The sequence below is a fragment of the Buceros rhinoceros genome, unplaced genomic scaffold (genome assembly GCF_000710305.1).
Source record: "Buceros rhinoceros silvestris isolate BGI_N320 unplaced genomic scaffold, ASM71030v1 scaffold18327, whole genome shotgun sequence".
Classification (NCBI taxonomy): Eukaryota; Metazoa; Chordata; class Aves; order Bucerotiformes; family Bucerotidae; genus Buceros; species Buceros rhinoceros.
In genome coordinates this window covers 24,421-41,506 of record NW_010425306.1, presented here as the reverse complement: position 1 = coordinate 41,506, position 17,086 = coordinate 24,421, and the positions used below count along the sequence as shown (strand labels likewise).

The 17,086-nt window shown below is 35.8% G+C and overlaps 1 protein-coding gene across 2 annotated transcripts in view; it reads right to left on the bottom strand.

The window, feature by feature from the left end:
• Positions 1-17,086, bottom strand: part of DICER1 (dicer 1, ribonuclease type III) — a 46,398-nt gene that overhangs the window by 21,148 nt on the left and 8,164 nt on the right. Inside the window, exons 3-14 of one of the 2 annotated variants that reach the window (XM_010141095.1) lie at positions 16,393-16,582; positions 15,259-15,421; positions 14,686-14,816; positions 13,439-13,573; positions 12,438-12,598; positions 10,967-11,135; positions 8,432-8,904; positions 4,592-4,724; positions 3,311-3,553; positions 3,058-3,212; positions 1,514-1,646; positions 955-1,030 (exon numbers count right to left, since the gene is read on the bottom strand). In XM_010141095.1, coding sequence (XP_010139397.1) covers positions 955-1,030; positions 1,514-1,646; positions 3,058-3,212; positions 3,311-3,553; positions 4,592-4,724; positions 8,432-8,904; positions 10,967-11,135; positions 12,438-12,598; positions 13,439-13,573; positions 14,686-14,816; positions 15,259-15,421; positions 16,393-16,536 — 2,116 coding nt within the window. In that variant the 5' untranslated portion in view covers positions 16,537-16,582. Of the gene's footprint in view, positions 1-954; positions 1,031-1,513; positions 1,647-3,057; positions 3,213-3,310; positions 3,554-4,591; positions 4,725-8,431; positions 8,905-10,966; positions 11,136-12,437; positions 12,599-13,438; positions 13,574-14,685; positions 14,817-15,258; positions 15,422-16,392; positions 16,586-17,086 lie in introns of both variants that reach the window. The other variant, XM_010141096.1, reaches the window with a different exon arrangement.

Below are 17,086 nucleotides of genomic sequence, written 5' to 3'. Positions count from 1 at the left end.
TTATAAAAGTTGAATTTTTTGACAAAAATTTTTATTTATACTAAAAGCATCTGAAATGTTAATAAAATAATTGAATTCTATAATGAAAATATCAAAGAAAAGTAAACTCCTTTTGCCCATAAAAAACAACCAGTGACTGAAATTTCATTTAAAAATCACTCATATAGAGTTATGCCAAGAAAGCGGGAATGGTTGTATGTCTGTATTATTCTAAACAAGGAATGAGAACTGTTGAATGTGCACTCAACACTGAGTTGAGCCATCGCAGTGTTATTCTTGAATACACTTGCTGGTATGAATTCAGTGATCGGAAGGTTTAACTCAGATAGAGAAAAAAAAGAAACCAGACCTACAAATTACTTTTTGCCGAAAAAATATATAAATGCTTCTGTATTTCATCAAAGCACCTATAACATGGACTTCTCTTTAGAACATTCCACAGTACAGAATATGCTCCATTATACTCATTCTCAGAGACAAGAGAGCTGAAGTAATCCTGCAAAGTTCTATTTTGGTGCACAATTTGTGATATAGCAGAGCATACAATAAATTTAGGGCTCTTAATGAATTACAATATAAAATAAACTTCAAAAAACAAGTTATTTTTGAGCTGCAGGATACAGTCCCTGATTTGTAATCGACATGTAGAGAACAAGACTCTTTTTCCCTTTATTAAGTATATTCAACGCCATAATCTGAGTGTCTTGTATTAACACTGCATTTGCTGTTTCAGACAAAATATGTTAAGTAACAAGATTCCCCAGGAAAATTTAACTTTACAAGGTGTAAGCTACATTAGTAAGTACATGATCATGTCACAAAACAAGGCAAGAGAAAGGAAGCTATAGTAGATGGCTATAGCAGAAATGCAGGTATATGCATAACATCCATAACATATTCAATTTCTTAATAAAATATTCTTTAGCAAAGAGGTGTTGCTTTTCCCGTTCTTACCAATTCTGTGCAGTTTTTCACAGCAAATAAGAGCTACAACTCTCTCAGCCAGTCGTGCACAACTCATTGGAGGACCCTACAAATATTTAAATATCTTTAAAATTGTCGGTTGATTAGCACATTACTCATTACACATGTTTAATTTAACACAAACATATTAGATAAGCAAAACTTTAAAAAATCCCAAACATTGATGACAGTTTTGTGAAGATATTCAGGCTTATGTTGTTTTTCCACAGAAGCCAAAATTACAAGAACTCGACATACTGTTGATCAAAACCAATAAAGGATATTCTCCTACATCTGATACATAAATCCGTGAAAAAACAAGGCACGGGGAAGAATATCCAAATATTTATGCCTTTGGAATAAACACTTAACTGCTGTTATACAGAAGTATAACAGAAACAGTGATCTATATACAGTTAACAGAGCACAATACAGGAAAAGACAAAGTGATTTTCATTAACAACAATGGAACTAATTCTAGAAATGTCACAGACACATTGATACCAACATATTCACTTATTTCCATGCTTTTCCTTCCCCAAATACCTACAACAATTGAAGCTCGAAGAGGTGAGTTGATTGGCAGGTAGAGAGTGGAGTAAAACGTATGATCAGGTAGTTCTTGGGTTTTACACTTGGGAGCTAGGTGTGTAAATGGATCACTTGGTAATCTAGCGCAGTACCTAAGTTGACAAAACATTTTACAAATCATCAAAACCTGCAAAGTGAAAACTAAACACATTTCAGTGGAATCTTGCCTTACTGGTGTAAATACTACAGAAGACGATTTGAGGCCATATTGAGAATGGCAAGGGTACGCTGCTGACTCATATTCACCTAACTACTACACAGAAGACCTTCAAGTCCTCTACTATGAAGCTGGTCTCCAGCAAGGTGTTCCAAGGTTGTAACGATACACAAGACTATCCCATCTCAGGTCGCAGATTTTGCACTTGTTTTTGTTTAATCTCTTGAGTTTACCATTGTCCTATTCCAGTTTGTCATGGTTCTCTTCTGAATGGTAGCCTTTCCTCCACTACACTCGCTTCCCTGTCTCCCAACTTGGTGTTAAATGCAAACCTGCTGATGTCAAATCATACTGAACCTTCTAACTGTTCCTGAGTAATGGCACATAGAACCAGCTGCCAGCTAGCCTTTGAACCATCTACCATTACACCCTTTGAATGTGACTGCTTTGCCAGGATTTACTTACCACACAGTCCAAAAGAATGGTCTGCATCTCAAGAATTTGGTTACTAAGGTACTACAGCAATTGCATCAAAAGCTTTACTTAAGCAAGTGACATTCACCGCTTTTCCCCTGTTCACAGATTCAATCATTTCATCACGCAGGAGACAGAAAGACTGGTCAACAAAAACTGCCCTCAATAAAACTCTGTTGGCTGCTGCCAACCCCCTTTTTCTTTATGTGCCTGGAAACTGCTTCCATAAAGACTTGGTTCATAATATTTCATACCACTAACATAAAATTGACCAGTCTGTACCTTCCCTCGGATCTTCTTATCTGCCTTTTTTTGAAGTGTCATAAAATTTACCTCTTCCCATCACTGAGGACCTCCTCTAATTGCCATGGCCTTACAAAGATGGTATTTGGCTAGCTCCCTCGGAGGCACACCAACCTGTCTTGGGTACTTGTGCTATGTTCTTACTATGCCCTCGTTTTTAAATAGATCACTATTACATATGTGAATATTGGAACAGGGAGATTTTATTACAGTTTTAACAGGCCACTTTCAGTTACTTATTTTTAAAGCTAGCTCGTCAAGAGTAAAAAGCAAAAAAAATAACCCCACTACCCATTTTGAAACAGAATTTTTTCAGTGCAGCTTTTAATTAAATAGGAATCAGGATCACTACGTTTATTGTCAAAGCTAGAATCTCTGTAGGATAAAAAGACAAAAAGCAAATTATCCCTTCAAACTGCTATGACCACTTCCTTTAGGATAGAAGAACCTGTCAGGATTCCTAAGAGGAAATGTGTACGATACCCCAGCCTATGCTTTCACGGTGCAAGACAGACTAAAAACCTTTTTTTTTTTAAAGACAAGAAGTAAAAAGTCAGTAGGCCTCTTACCTATTGATGTGTCCAATAGCAGTGTTAATAGTAACTCTTGGACTGTTTTCATCTGGCCTCAACACATAGGGTGGAAATACATCGTCATCATCCACAATGGGTTCAGTTTCGGTTTCAGTGGTATCAACAGATTTTGAGCATTTGTTTCTGAGGATCTTAACATTTCAAGAACAGAACAGGGTAAGAGATTTTCCCTCTAAAAAAATATTATGATACATTTAACAAACCCAGGCACATTCCTTTGATCTCATACCTTCTCAATTGCTTTGTAGGTCTTAAGATCTTCTTCAAAACTTTTGATTTTGTCTGTATCAGCTAACATGATGTAATTGGAAATGGGTGCTCTAGCTCTTCCTTTTGACTGTACATAGGAACGGTATTCCGTGGGCAAATCAAAACGCACCACCAAGTTGCATTTTGGTATGTCAACACCCTCTTCTACAATACTAGTAGCAATCAGTAGGTTGGTCTCGTGTGCTCGGAATTTTCTAAGAACCTGCGAAAGTAATGAAGAAAAATGGGAGAGATTACGCTGAAATCTGTTTCCACCATCAGATTCCTCAACAGCCAATAAAGACATTGACAGTGGATCAGACAAAAACTTGTCTAAATATGCAGATATAAAACTATTAAAAAAAAACTTTTCAGGAACACAGCAAGACTACTTATCAGAACAGGTAGATTTCTAGGAATCAAATCTGGAATATGGTATATTACATGAGTCCAAGCAGTTAACACAGACACTAGCAATGGAGAGGATCCCACCTATTTATTTACAATTTTTCAGGTGTAGCATATAAAAAAAAAATTGCTGCTTTCAGGACAGCATCTTTCCCAACAATTTCTGAGGTTGAAACATCTTCAAGGAATAGAGCACATTCTCGAGTGGGTACTTCTAGTATTTATACTATTTACTAAAAACGACTAAGGAAAGGCAGGGGCAGGGGAATGACACAGAGGGACAGACAGACAGACAACCCAGTCATGGGTGAGGGATAAAGGAATTTGCTTTCAAAATATTTTACATGGTTTAAGTGAGGTCAAAATCATGGGCTTTTATTTTTATATCATTTAATGGTTTACAATATTCACTTTTAAGAAAGATAAATATTAAAACAAGCTAAACTTTTGAAAGTGTCAGGACATTTGATTTTCTTTACAGAATTATTGTATTACTACTAACCCAACACAGAAAAAATTGATGGTTGACGAACTAACTAGACCCGAACATGATGCTACATTGTTTTAATTTCTTTTTACGTAATGTGAAATTGCCATGTCTCCAAACATTTTTTTTTGATGAAGAACATCTGTATCTCTAGTAAGTATGCATATTAGCTAAACCAAGGGTATTCCCTCAACTTCAAAGGACTGTGTCCCAGATTCTGCCTCTTGGTTCGTTTTGTTTTTAAAGACACACATACACACACACACAAACAACCAAAAAACCCAAGAAACAAACTCCAAAACCAACCAACCAAACCCCAAAAGGTTTTGAAGGTACTGGTCATTTCAATTATTTTTTTGAAGTTACCTCTTCCTGTTTTCTGAATTCCACTTCCATCTGTTTGTTACGAGGCTGGTTCTTGCCAATGCCATGTCCAGTTATAAAATTGCTACTGATGTAAGCCAGTTCTGGATCTTGCTTGCCTGCTTCTTTTATCAACCTGAAAGTATTACATGCGTTTTTAGAAGTTTCACAACCCAGAAAATGGAAAACAATCTTTTGTTTGCAAGACTTACATTAAGAGAAAAATGGATGCATGACAATTAAGCCATGCTAACACATAAACTGAGTTCAATTTTCAAAAATACTAGTTCTAGTGAAAACCACCATAAGGATAATAAAAGCAGGCTGCATACACGCGCAGCGTGAGTATCCAAGCATCGCACGCATTTCAGACCTACCACGGTAAAACTAGGTCTTTTTAAACCAATCTATTACTCTAGGGCTCCCTGTTGTTAAGGCATTCTACTCACAACTGCTTTAATTCATCTCATTTTCTGTAAATTATGACTGATTGTAGCAGAAAGACCTGTAACTGCTCCATCAACACAGTATGTTTCCTCAGTATTATGTGTTAATTTTTAGGTTAAAACATAGATTGTTATTCTCCTTAACGTTAAAATACATATTCTGTTCAGATATAATACTATTGACAAAATTATGTCCTGTTTTTCTAAAGAGCAATGCCCAGCTTACCCAGTGAGATGTTTACTACTTTTGAAATTAACAATTGAGGATTTAATCCAATTCTTTAAAAGGAACACTGAGCAGGGAGGTGAAGATCATCCATACTCTCAGTTTATTCCCCTACATCCTTCTTTAGGCTAAAAAAGCAGAAAAGACTGGCTACTGCAGTGTTTCAATTTCACAAACAAGGCAGATTACTCATACAAGTAATGCACTGAATCTAGAACTAGGCATTTATGGATTTAAAAGCATAATTACATTGTACAATCAAAGTAATTATGCTGCAGCATCCTTGGTTGATCTGTTTTCAGCATGAACAGAACCTGGGATATCTCAACCATAACAGGTTTTTGAGCAGCAGAGCCAATAAAAATCAAGGGAACATATGCAAAAAATTACATCCCTTAAATGCTGCACTACAGCCATCCCTGTAGGACTTTGCTCACTCATCACATCTGTTACAAGGTGTCCTCACACCCAAAGGACAGCCTGCCTCTGTATACCTCCAGTAGTAATTCCCAGTTGCATCCTTAGCAGTTGAGCTTTACATATAAGACGGGTGCTGTGCCAGTCCCCAGCTGCAGGCTTACCACCTGCCCAGCGAGCTGCTGCCAAACGACATGGAAAATGGCCCTTTCTACCCTTGGAAAACAACTGAAGTCTCTCCCTTTTACCTAGACGCTGTTTTAAACAAGATCTATGGGAACCTTAAAAACCCTTGAGGACTTCCTTCCTTCGCAATCTGTCAAAACTGGAATGGACAGGGAGCATAGGCAAGAGAATGCAGAACTGCCAAACAGCTTGCTATCCCTACAGAAGACAGACTAGAAGGATCCTCCTGTACTAAAATGTGTGTAAGAAAGTATGTGTTTATAACTGGCCAAATACCCTCCTTTTTTTTTTTTTTTTAAGTATTTTTTCCTCATGTGGCATTTCTGTTATGCCTTATAGCTTCAGTTTCAGTATCTACTGAACATCTCAAACATTCTTAATGTATCTCATTTATCATAGAAATGAAAAGTTAAAAACTTCGGATCATTTCATTGTGCACATCTTTGGCAAGTTCTTGAAAAATATTCAAGACTTCAAACTCGTGGTTAAAAAAGTATTGTTAGTGGTAGGTAACAGGTGGTGTTTTTTCAAACAGATACAAAAACTCCTGCTTTCAGACCCCTCAAAGGGAGCTGAGAGGCATCACAATGAAAAAGGAAGGGAACTGGGCTTTAAAAAAAAATGTTTTCTGAGAAGGAGCTTATAGGCACTCAGCTGTAAGTTAGCCACTTTATCAGTTGTGTGTAATAACAAAAGAAAGGTGAGTTTGAGGGCAGGGGTGTGTATGTTTTGCTTGTTTGTTTTTTCTAATTTGTAGTATTTACTCTATATGCAGTGGCTGTTGTATAGATCTCTAAAGAAAGAGGTGAGCTCTAATTAGCTCTAAGCAGCCGTCAGAGAAAATTCCATTTCTCCCAGAAAGTACAACATATGTCTGAATTTTGCCCTTCCTTAGTCATTGTGGACATCATAAAATGGGATTCTAGTCTCTATACACTACCATAATAAATACATAGTTCTGTATAATGCTCTGTACTGGATTACCAGAAGCTCGAGTGGTTCTGATACGCTAATTCAAACACTCATGAATTCCTTATTCAGAAGGCAGACGGTCTTTCCACCTGTACACACAGCATAAGCAGACCAACAATTGGCAGAGGTCCTTGAACTAAGCCTACTCAACTGAAGTGAGCCTACAGTGAGGTTCTCCGCCTTAAATCCACAACAGCTCAGGTCTGCTGACCAGGTCTGTTGCATGAATTAAAGGAGCATTACGAGAGTCTTCTAGCTAGCTTTCAGAAATGGATAAAAAGTTACATACGGTTTTATTTTTTGCTGTCAATAACCTGTACCAAAGGTGCCTAAAGCTTAAAGATGGCAGAATTTGGTTACATGTTTAATCTAGATACCATATCCTGTCAGGTTCAATAACAGTTAGGATACAGTACAGTGCACAAATCAGTTTACAAGAATGCACAGTGGAAAAAGAGTATAATTTAAAGCACATTCATAACTTAACAGAAGAAAAAATTCACAATGCTATCCACTCCCTGTAGGATAATGAAATACTTACTTCAGCTCAGCAAAAATCTATCACAATATGTTAATTTTATTTCAACAGGAGTTATTTACAAAACATATTCATCTCACTGAATGGTTTAGTTTGCCTCATTGCATATTTATGTCAACATATTTTAAAAACACAGAAAAGGCAAAGAAAAAAGATTAACTTCACATTAACCACATAGGCAAGTCCACAGATCAAAGGATATATTATACACTCAAACTACTGACTCAGGGGAAAAAGGTAACAACAGAAGGGTCAGATTCAGATGTATCCAGAATGCCACAAACAAATTGCACAGGACATTTAACACTATCAAAAACCCTACCAAACCCCCAAAATCAAGATGGCTAAATAAACTGGATGTCATTCATGGTTCGTGGCAAATCACACTTAACAATTAAGTGTTATGTGTAACTAACACAGATCACATTCAGGAATAAGAACTGATAAGGAACTAGAGTACTGCATAGTGTATCTTGGCAAATATTCCAGGGTTCATATTTTCCTTGGTGGAGACTGCAAGAAAGTGCTTAGTGTTTGACTGAATAGGCATTTTATAAACACCAACTGTTATAAGTAGTACAGGTCAATCTTAAGAGATATGGCCAAGGACAAGTTTGATTTTCTGTGAACTTCAATCATATAATAACATGATTTAGTAGGTAATGCTAAAATTTCAAGAAGTACTGCACTCAGTACATTAGAGGAGTTTTTAGCATCCATTGCAAATATAAACACCGATAAAGACAAATCAGAATATGGTTATTTACAGGTTAAGTACAGTATTTCACATTTTCCCTTCTAAAGGAATCAATTTACAAACTGAATACAACTTTCGAAGAACACACTCATGTATACAGAGCTTGAATTATTTTTTTTGTTAATACTTTATGCAGATCCAGTATGATTTCCTAAACCAACTTTTAAAAAAAAAAAAAAAAGAGTTCTGAAAACACAAGACAATCCCCTACATATTAATGATACTAACACCCATGTGCTGGCAACTGAGTCTGCCTTTTTTCTTTTTATAAATGAATTTTTTTTTAAATAAAAAGCTTTACCTATTTAGAACAACTGCTGTGTATCTTCTTTCCACAAAAATAATTCCACATAAAATATTAGTAAAGGGAGATGGGAAATTAGTCTCTGGCTTCTCTTTCTCCTCAATTTCTTCATCCTCATCATCATCTTCAGAATCACTCCAAGACACGTAATTATCCTGATTCCTATTGTTATACCATTCAACACTTTCAAACTGCTGCCGTTCATATGGTTTATATTTGCGCAAGATTTCAAGCAGCTTTATTACTTTTGGGGTTACAAATTTCAGGTCAAGTGAGGCAGGCGAGAAGTGCTCTTCACAGAGTGCATGTATTTTCCTTAGGAAAGTGTCTGTAAACAATAAAAATTTCCTGTGCAGCTCCTCTTGTTCGTGTTTGATATACTTCTGTAGCTCTCTCACCATCATCCCAGCTACCTTATCTGCACACCAGGGTCCCAGAACAACCAACACAGCTCGACAGTCTGACAATATCTACAACACATGAATTCAAATATCAGTTCAGAGAGTACATTCATGAACTATTCATTTAAGGTTGGGATCTTGTTTCTCATATAGCACATTCTTTGCAAGGATTATAACAATTATAAAAGTATTTAGAAGTCTGCTTGTGTTATTTAGGTGACCGTGGAAACTTTGGTGTTTCTAATGGAGCAAGTTCCATACCCCCCCCAAATTACTACAACTAAACTTTGTACGTTTCTGAATCTCAAAAAAAAAAAAACCAAGTTAAAAGACTATTTTACAATTTTGTGGAATTGTAACGTGAAATTTACCTTCAGATAATTATGCTAAAAAGGAGAATACTTCTTGAAGGCAGCTAGATAAACAAAGCAGAAATTATTGTTTACATTTAACACAGAATGAATAAAGTAAACAGTTTACTGGGCATTTTTACTCTATGTTACTGATACTTGCCATGATTTCAAAAGTACCTAACTATAAAGTTGTACAGTGGCCTTAGGGTAATCTTAGCAAGCGTAGCCTCTCCAGGGATAAAAATTAGAGGTTTGTATGTGTGGGTGGAATAGGAAAAACTGAGAGAACTATACCCTACTCAAAGCACAGCAGAGGCACTTGAGTACTATCAACCTCTTATCTGATGTCAAGGTATTTCCTCCTGAAGAGTCATGTGGTGAAATAAACTAGGAATCCAGAAATGGGGTACACTGATAATACTATTAAAAGGAGTCCGGATTTGGATGTACTATCATAACAGAAGAACTACAACAGAACTAGAAAACTGTATTTTCCTGACTGTTAAGTTGCTCTAATTTCTCTTCCTCATTCCTTTCTGCGAGGAAGTAAAGAACAGGTTATTGTCCTCTTTACATTATCTTCCTTGAAGTTTGTTAGATGTTGTCTAAACTAATTGTAACTGTACACAAAGGCTTGAGGTTCTCCAGTGCAAAGACAAAAGGCACTTCAGGCTGAAAACTGATTTATTTTCCTTATTAGGGGTGCCTCCATCTTCTTGGAGACCTACTGGATCAGAAAAGAAGCATGGAGGGTTACAGGAATTAGAAGCATAGCAGTTAATCCACTCTTCCAGAATATGCAAATCCTGGGGATTGCTCCCAGCATTCCTTATAGATTTTAGCCTATTACATTTTAAGTTTAGCACAAAAGTAACCAGGACTTCATTTTCCCCATGCATCTGTGATAGGCTGCCTTATGTAAACACCCTTTCCTCTAGCCCAAATAATCTTCTTCTGGAACAGAGTCAGCGTGCTGGATTTCTAAGAATGCTAAAGGAAACTGGAATACACTGGGCTCCAACTTCCTCATGGACTATTATAGAAATGTGACTTACTACTGACATCTTGTAAAACAAAGACTTACAAACCTACATAACTGCACCTCAGGAGACAATTCCAAACCACAAAGCTCAAGATGGAAAAGAAGCTGCCTGGACCCCATGTGTGACACGTTGCCCCTCAATACACCATGCCTTCTGGACTCTACTCTGACATCTTGCATGACAACACAGGGGCAAACACATAGAAAGTTAGGGGCAAGCCTGAGGTTGAAATTCCATTCCAGCAAGGTGTGGCACTAATTCAATATTGTTCTAAACAAAACTGTAGAAAATCTAGATCTATGGCTGAAATTTTAGCCTGAATTGTTACTTTACGATCTTTTAATACACCTGGGTACAGGTTTTTCAAATAATTCCTGAGCTATTATTTCCTCTTCTGTACCAAATTACTCAAAGGTCATGGGAGATTGTGAAGACATTGAATTCTTGACTTCAGAAATAAGGACCCATAACATTAGGGTGCAGAATTATCTTACTGAATTAAGCAAATTTCAACCTCAAACTAGATTAAGTTCTTAATCAGTAGTTGACAATGAAGCCCCAAATCAAGGTCATTTATGAAAAGACCTGCATTGTTGCAAAACTCGGAAGTCTTTTTGGTTCAATAGCCTAGGACAGGTAGCTTAGAAAGTTTTAGTAACATAACACACGTGGCAAAGAAAAACAGTAGAAAGATTTCTATTCCCCAGGTTTTTCCACACAGCTTAATGTTCTTACCTGCTTAGAAATTAAGGTAGAATCTCTTTCTTTTGAATGTACAGATATGTTGCAGTCATTTAGAAAAGCAAGCGCTTCATCCAATTCCCTTAATAATCCTCCATACAACCCACTTTTGTCAGTATACGGTCCACAGTCTACAACAATCTCGCATGGCTGAGAAGTATATCTTAATTGGGGGCAAAGATCAAGATAAACACAGTTTCTGAAAGTCTGTTAAGATTATAGAGCAAATAACAACAGCAACATGAAGTGTATTCAAGTAAACTTCTTTCCCCACCACGAATTAATAATGACGAATAGTTACACAATTAAATGCTTTAAAGTAAAAAAACCCCACCATTACTCCAAATACTTTGTTGTACAATACTGCCCTTTCTAATGCAAACTCTAAAAAGGAGCTTAATATCACTACCTTCATTTCAAATATTGGAAAATTTAAGGCAAAGCAAATTGAATTTACTTGACCACCACCTTCACTTTTGGTTTTCCAAAGTGTACTCTTCTGATAGTCCAAACAAATACAATCCACAGAAAGTCAGTTTAGGTCTATACACACACACATAGACAAGCAATTACTCTTCTTGAATGGTAGAGCTAAGAGAGAAATTTGTAAAAGCAACTGGTTCACACAAGGTCAGAAAATGCATTTAAAAAAAATACACCCACAAAATACCTGTGCTGGAACATGAAATAACCAACTTTGTCTGAAATTCAGTTCCTATAACTCAGTAAAGCTGGTGTAAGAAACATGCTACATATGAATCATTTCACATTAATTCTCCTCTACAACAAAACATCATTCACAGGATTCTACATTAGTAAGAATATAGAGGAAAACACTCGCTTGCTCTGCTACTTCAATATTGTTTTTACTGCTTCCTCACATGTCTCTCTGTCTTTCATAAGCCTCTAAACCCAAGCTATTCATTTGAAAACAAACAACAACAACAAAAAATCATGCAACTTTTCTAGCATTAAGAACATCTTGTGCTGTGGATGTTGCAACAACATTTTTCTGGACTAAACAGCAACATCAAGGCCTACATTGAAGGCCAGTTACTCTCCAAACGTAAGACAGTGCATTTTACAAGTTCAGAAATGTGTTGTGTAATGTGAACTTTTTAGGTTGGTGGGGTTTTGGGTTTTTTTGGTTGGGTGGGTTTTTTCCTAGTTGTTTTGTTGCGTCTTTTTTGTTGTGTTTTTGTTTGTTTGTTTTTACAACTACAGAAAATCTCTGAATATCAAGGCCAAACAGCTTTTGACTTAACTTTAAAAGGAAAGATGTACTTGAACACTGGTTGCTCAAAAAGCAATTTAATATTCCCTCCCCATCCCAAATAGAAGTAATGGCACCACATTCACACAAACTTTCCTAAAATTTAAAAGAGGAAATATTTCTACTGGATAATTCCTTTATCCAAAATGAAAACACTAGCATCCATTTAACAGCCGTAATTGCGCAACATACCTGTCTAAGACCACCAAATCAGTTGCAGTTTCAGCATTGCTCTTTAAAATTTTCTCCAGTTTCTGGATCTTCTCCTCTAACTCAGCAGGATCACATTTTCCATTTAAAATGGAAGCTGTTAATCCCAAGATTCGAGGACATGATGGATAATCCTCACAGATCTGTGAAGGAAAACAGAATTAAATACTTTTTAGTTATTACAAATCTACCATCAAGCTAGCAGACTGCAAACTTAGATACTTAGTTGGAAACTAGTATTTCAATAGTAAGTACTGGAAAAGGAACCCAGTGTTGGCTGAGTATTTTCTCTTCTGCCAACTGGAAGTGAAATCAAACTGACTAACATTTAACAGCACTCATCTTTACAGGTAAATATTTACAAATACGTGTAAAAATATAAACAAATAAACAGTTAGCACTGCACAGAACATTCCTGCCACATTTACAACAGATACCATAATACTTCCACACCATGTAAAAAGTAAAGTATCATCTGAAAAAAAATGAAAGCCACATGCTCTGGTTAAACTTGAAGAGAGATTTGGAAAGATATCTATTATACGGGTTTCTTGTATTGTGTAAGACAAATACCACATGGAGCCAAGCGCCCTACAAACATCTTTAGAAATCAGTATTTTAAAAACAATAAAAACTGGTAAGTACTTCCCATTCTCAAACTCAAATATTTTATCAAAGAATTTACAAAATTAGCCATATTCCATAAATCTAGCTTTTCTTCTGTTAATGCCAGATTTTTCTTTGATCTCCACTGTAAAATATACTAAATACAATGTTTTTCTATCTCATAATATCACTGAAGTGTTAATTCATTACAGTAATTTCACAGTCCCAGAACATGCTAGAATGTGGTTCCACCACTATTTTACCTTGGTATCAAAAGCTGCCTTTTTAATAAAAAAAGAGCTCCCACTTCTCCAGTCCTCCTACCTGATGACTCCTCCTCAACCAACTATTATAACATTCAAGCAACAGAAACCCACCTTCATAATTTCACGGTATGGGTGATCCTGGATTGCAAGATGACACTCATCAAACACCAGAAGATTAATATTTGACAGGGATAAATATTCACTTTTCAAAACAGTCAAAGCAACATGACATGTCATAACCAAAACCTAGATTGAAAGGAAAAAAAAAAAATCTGTCGGTATAAGAAATGTGCAAACTGTTCTAAGTCAAGGAGAAGTAGGAAAGCCTTCTGCTCATCTTGCTAGACACTATTAGCAAATATGGACTCCTACTCATCTACATACACCAGGTAAGAACAGAGGAGAATAAAACAGTCTCTACTTGAGAGGCTAATCTGTCTGAAGGTTTTATGTATGTCTCCAGTCACATGCCTAGAAAAAAGAAATTAATACAAACAGATGGTATCAAACACCAGCCAGACTAAACAGAACAAATGTCTTTAAATCCACAAGTTAATGTCCCTTATGTGTCCCATCATCATGTCTCTACCAAGAAAGTTAATTCTTCATAAATTCAACCACCTGCAGCTGTAATAGAAAGCCAGGATGTTACCACAATTCTTTTTAAAGCAAAACTCATTTCTTGTACATTATCACAGATAAAAAGTTGAGTTTCTTCATAAAATTATGCACTATTTTATGCTAATTTTGAATTCCATTAAGTATAGTAACACTTGTCAGAGCTCCTCAGGTGTATTTCATAGTCTGCTACTAAACATTGGAGAGGAAAACTCAAAGTACAAATATTTGCATTACTTCAAGATACTTAGGTCAGCATGGAAAAAAGATTTTAACAGAAAAAGTCCAAGAACCACCAAGGAAAAAGACAAAGATTTTCCATATCAAAAGAGAACTATACCCAGACCAGCGTACCCTGAAAGGCAGAAACAAAACACACGACAAAGAGTATGTGCTGCATCCTCATAGAACATTCAATTTTATCATCTTTTTATTACCTAATAATGAAATATCTTTTAATGGCATTCGAAATATGCTATGCATGCTCAAAATTTCTTTTGCAATCATCATCATGATGAAACACAAGTCAGGGAGACTGAAAACAAAGGATTAAAAGGACAGCTTTTTAAAAACAACCTGAGCAGCCCTATATATGTTTTGCCTCAAAATTCTTATACAAATAGTACAAATATGCTGAATTTTGGTTATTAAAAATGTAATTGGAAGAAAATATCACTTCTGATCAAAACTAACTTACTGTAGACTTTGCTTATATTTATAGTTTATACTTAACACATTACCTGATGCTTGGAGAATTCCTGACTCCACTTCTCTTTTGTCCATGATTCAGTTATCTCTGAACTTGAATACTCTCCCACTTTAAGATCTGAATGTGTTCTGACAGCTGATACTTGTTGAGCAACTTGCTTTGCTTAAAAACAAAACACACCAAAAAAAAATCTCAGTCACAAAGGTCTTTTCATACATTAATGTTCAAGATGTGTGGCATATTACCTAGCACTGTGCTTCATAACATGATCTTAGCTTAGATTAACATTAAACCAGGTGTACAAGGCAACTGCCTCCATGTAAAAACCACTGCAAGGAAACAGATTGGTAATGAAATTGCACTTCAGATTCAGTATCTTAATTTTAAACCAAGAAACAGAAACGTCAGAGATAAACAGGTTGTATTAAATGGATTATAAGCAAAAGATGAAAGGTATCACATTCTTTAATCTGTTTAGCATCCTTGCTGTTGAAGACTTTTTGCAGAAGTTTCTCTCATCTTTGCTTTCAAACAACTTCCATTAAGGAATATTCCATGGAAATACTGGCACCATACTGGGAGCTTAGTATACTCTTCCTCTTACCTGAGTTGACCAAGAACACAGTTCTTTTTCCATTTTTGTTGAAATCTCCCCTGATCTGATAGGACAGCTCTTTAGTGAGTAGTACTGCAATAAAAGTCTTCCCTGAGCCAGTGTTTAAGCAGACTATTGTATTATGATCCAAAGCTGCTTCAAGCAGTTCAACCTAGGTTTAAAAAATAATAATGTCCTTACTTGCAGCAATGCAGTGAAAAAGCTGGCAAAAAACAACAAAAGTGGTAAACAAACTACAGACAAGTCAGTAGTAACTCTGAGGATCTTTCCAGTGCCACAGAATAAGTCTCTTTCAAAAAATATTAATATACACTATATATAGTCTAACTTCTCAACCTAAAATCCTATGCTATTTTAAGTAGCTTTCTAACTGTACCTTGATGATTCTATCGCTAGATACATTGTGTGAAGAAAAACTAGAGCTTTTAAATCTAACTATACACATCAATTCAGCCAAATAAGCTCAAAGTGATCCAAGCTGTAATACTAACCAAATGCTAGCTTTCAGGCACCTCTGCTGTACAATTGCAATTCTACAAATCAGAAATTAAACGAAAATCAGAGTGCCCTGATGTTTTTTTTTTGAAATTACTGAGCTGCTTTGACCAGTATGTGAACGAAAGAAAAAAAAAAAAAAAAAAAAAAAAAAAAAAAAAAAAAAAAAAAAAAAAAAAAAAAAAAAAAAAAAAAAAAAAAAAAAAAAAAAAAAAAAAAAAAAAAAAAAAAAAAAAAAAAAAAAAAAAAAAAAAAAAAAAAAAAAAATCAGGATTTACCGTGTAGAAGACAGAAGGTCAGAGAGGGAAGGAGACACGACTGTACGCATACAGTCAAGAGACACAGTGTAAAGTTTACTGTATTTGTCCCTAACAGCATTGTGCAGGGAGCAGCAAGAGAATATGCCAATCTGCTTGTTATACCAACCTGAGACAAGGGAATGGGGGATATTACAGATGTAGAACACAGCCAAGCTAAAGAAAAGGAGACACAATTAAATTCCAACTTCTGGAGCTGTGAGAGACACATTCCTGACTGCACATCCTCCAGCTGCTCTGGTTCCTTTTCTATTAAGCTAATGGATTTAGTTGTACTTTTTTCCTGATATTACTATATTATCACCAGTACCTGATATTTTCTTGGCGTGTAAATGTTATCATGAATTGCTTCTTGTTGCCATGGTAGTCCAAAAAATGGACCCATTGGGGAGGAAGCAGGGGTTACAAGCTGCAGTCCCGCCATGTTGAGGGATTGCAAAGCAGGGCTTTTCATTCATTCATCCAGTGTTTCTTTCATTGCATTTTTGTTCCAGCGCAGCCTACTACGAGAAAAAAACAAACAAAAAACCAAACCACAATATTAGATACAGTCACAATATAAAGCAAGAAGAGTAAAATAATGCTAAGAAAAGGACATCACTTGATTTTACTTCCAGAAAGTGCTAAATCTCATGCTATTTTCAGCGGAAAATGTTAATTTTAAATTACAGGCACTTTTCCACTTCAAGATGTGTGTTTATCATGGTACCAAAGAAATTCAAAAGGAGCTGTACTTTACAGGGCAAAGTTCATTCTAGGCATTTGGATTCAGGCACACACATGTCAGAATAAAGTTCCATTTAAGTTCTGATAGAATCCTATTTAAAATACCTTTAAGAACAAATGAAAACAAAAAAAGCTGTTTTAACTTTACTTCAAGGAAGAAAAAGATTTTCAGGCACGGGCATAAATAAGTATCATGTTTTCCTTTTTTCTTGCCAACCAGAAAGTCCCTATGACCAGTTAAAGCTTTACATATACTTATGCAACAGGAACTCTAATCA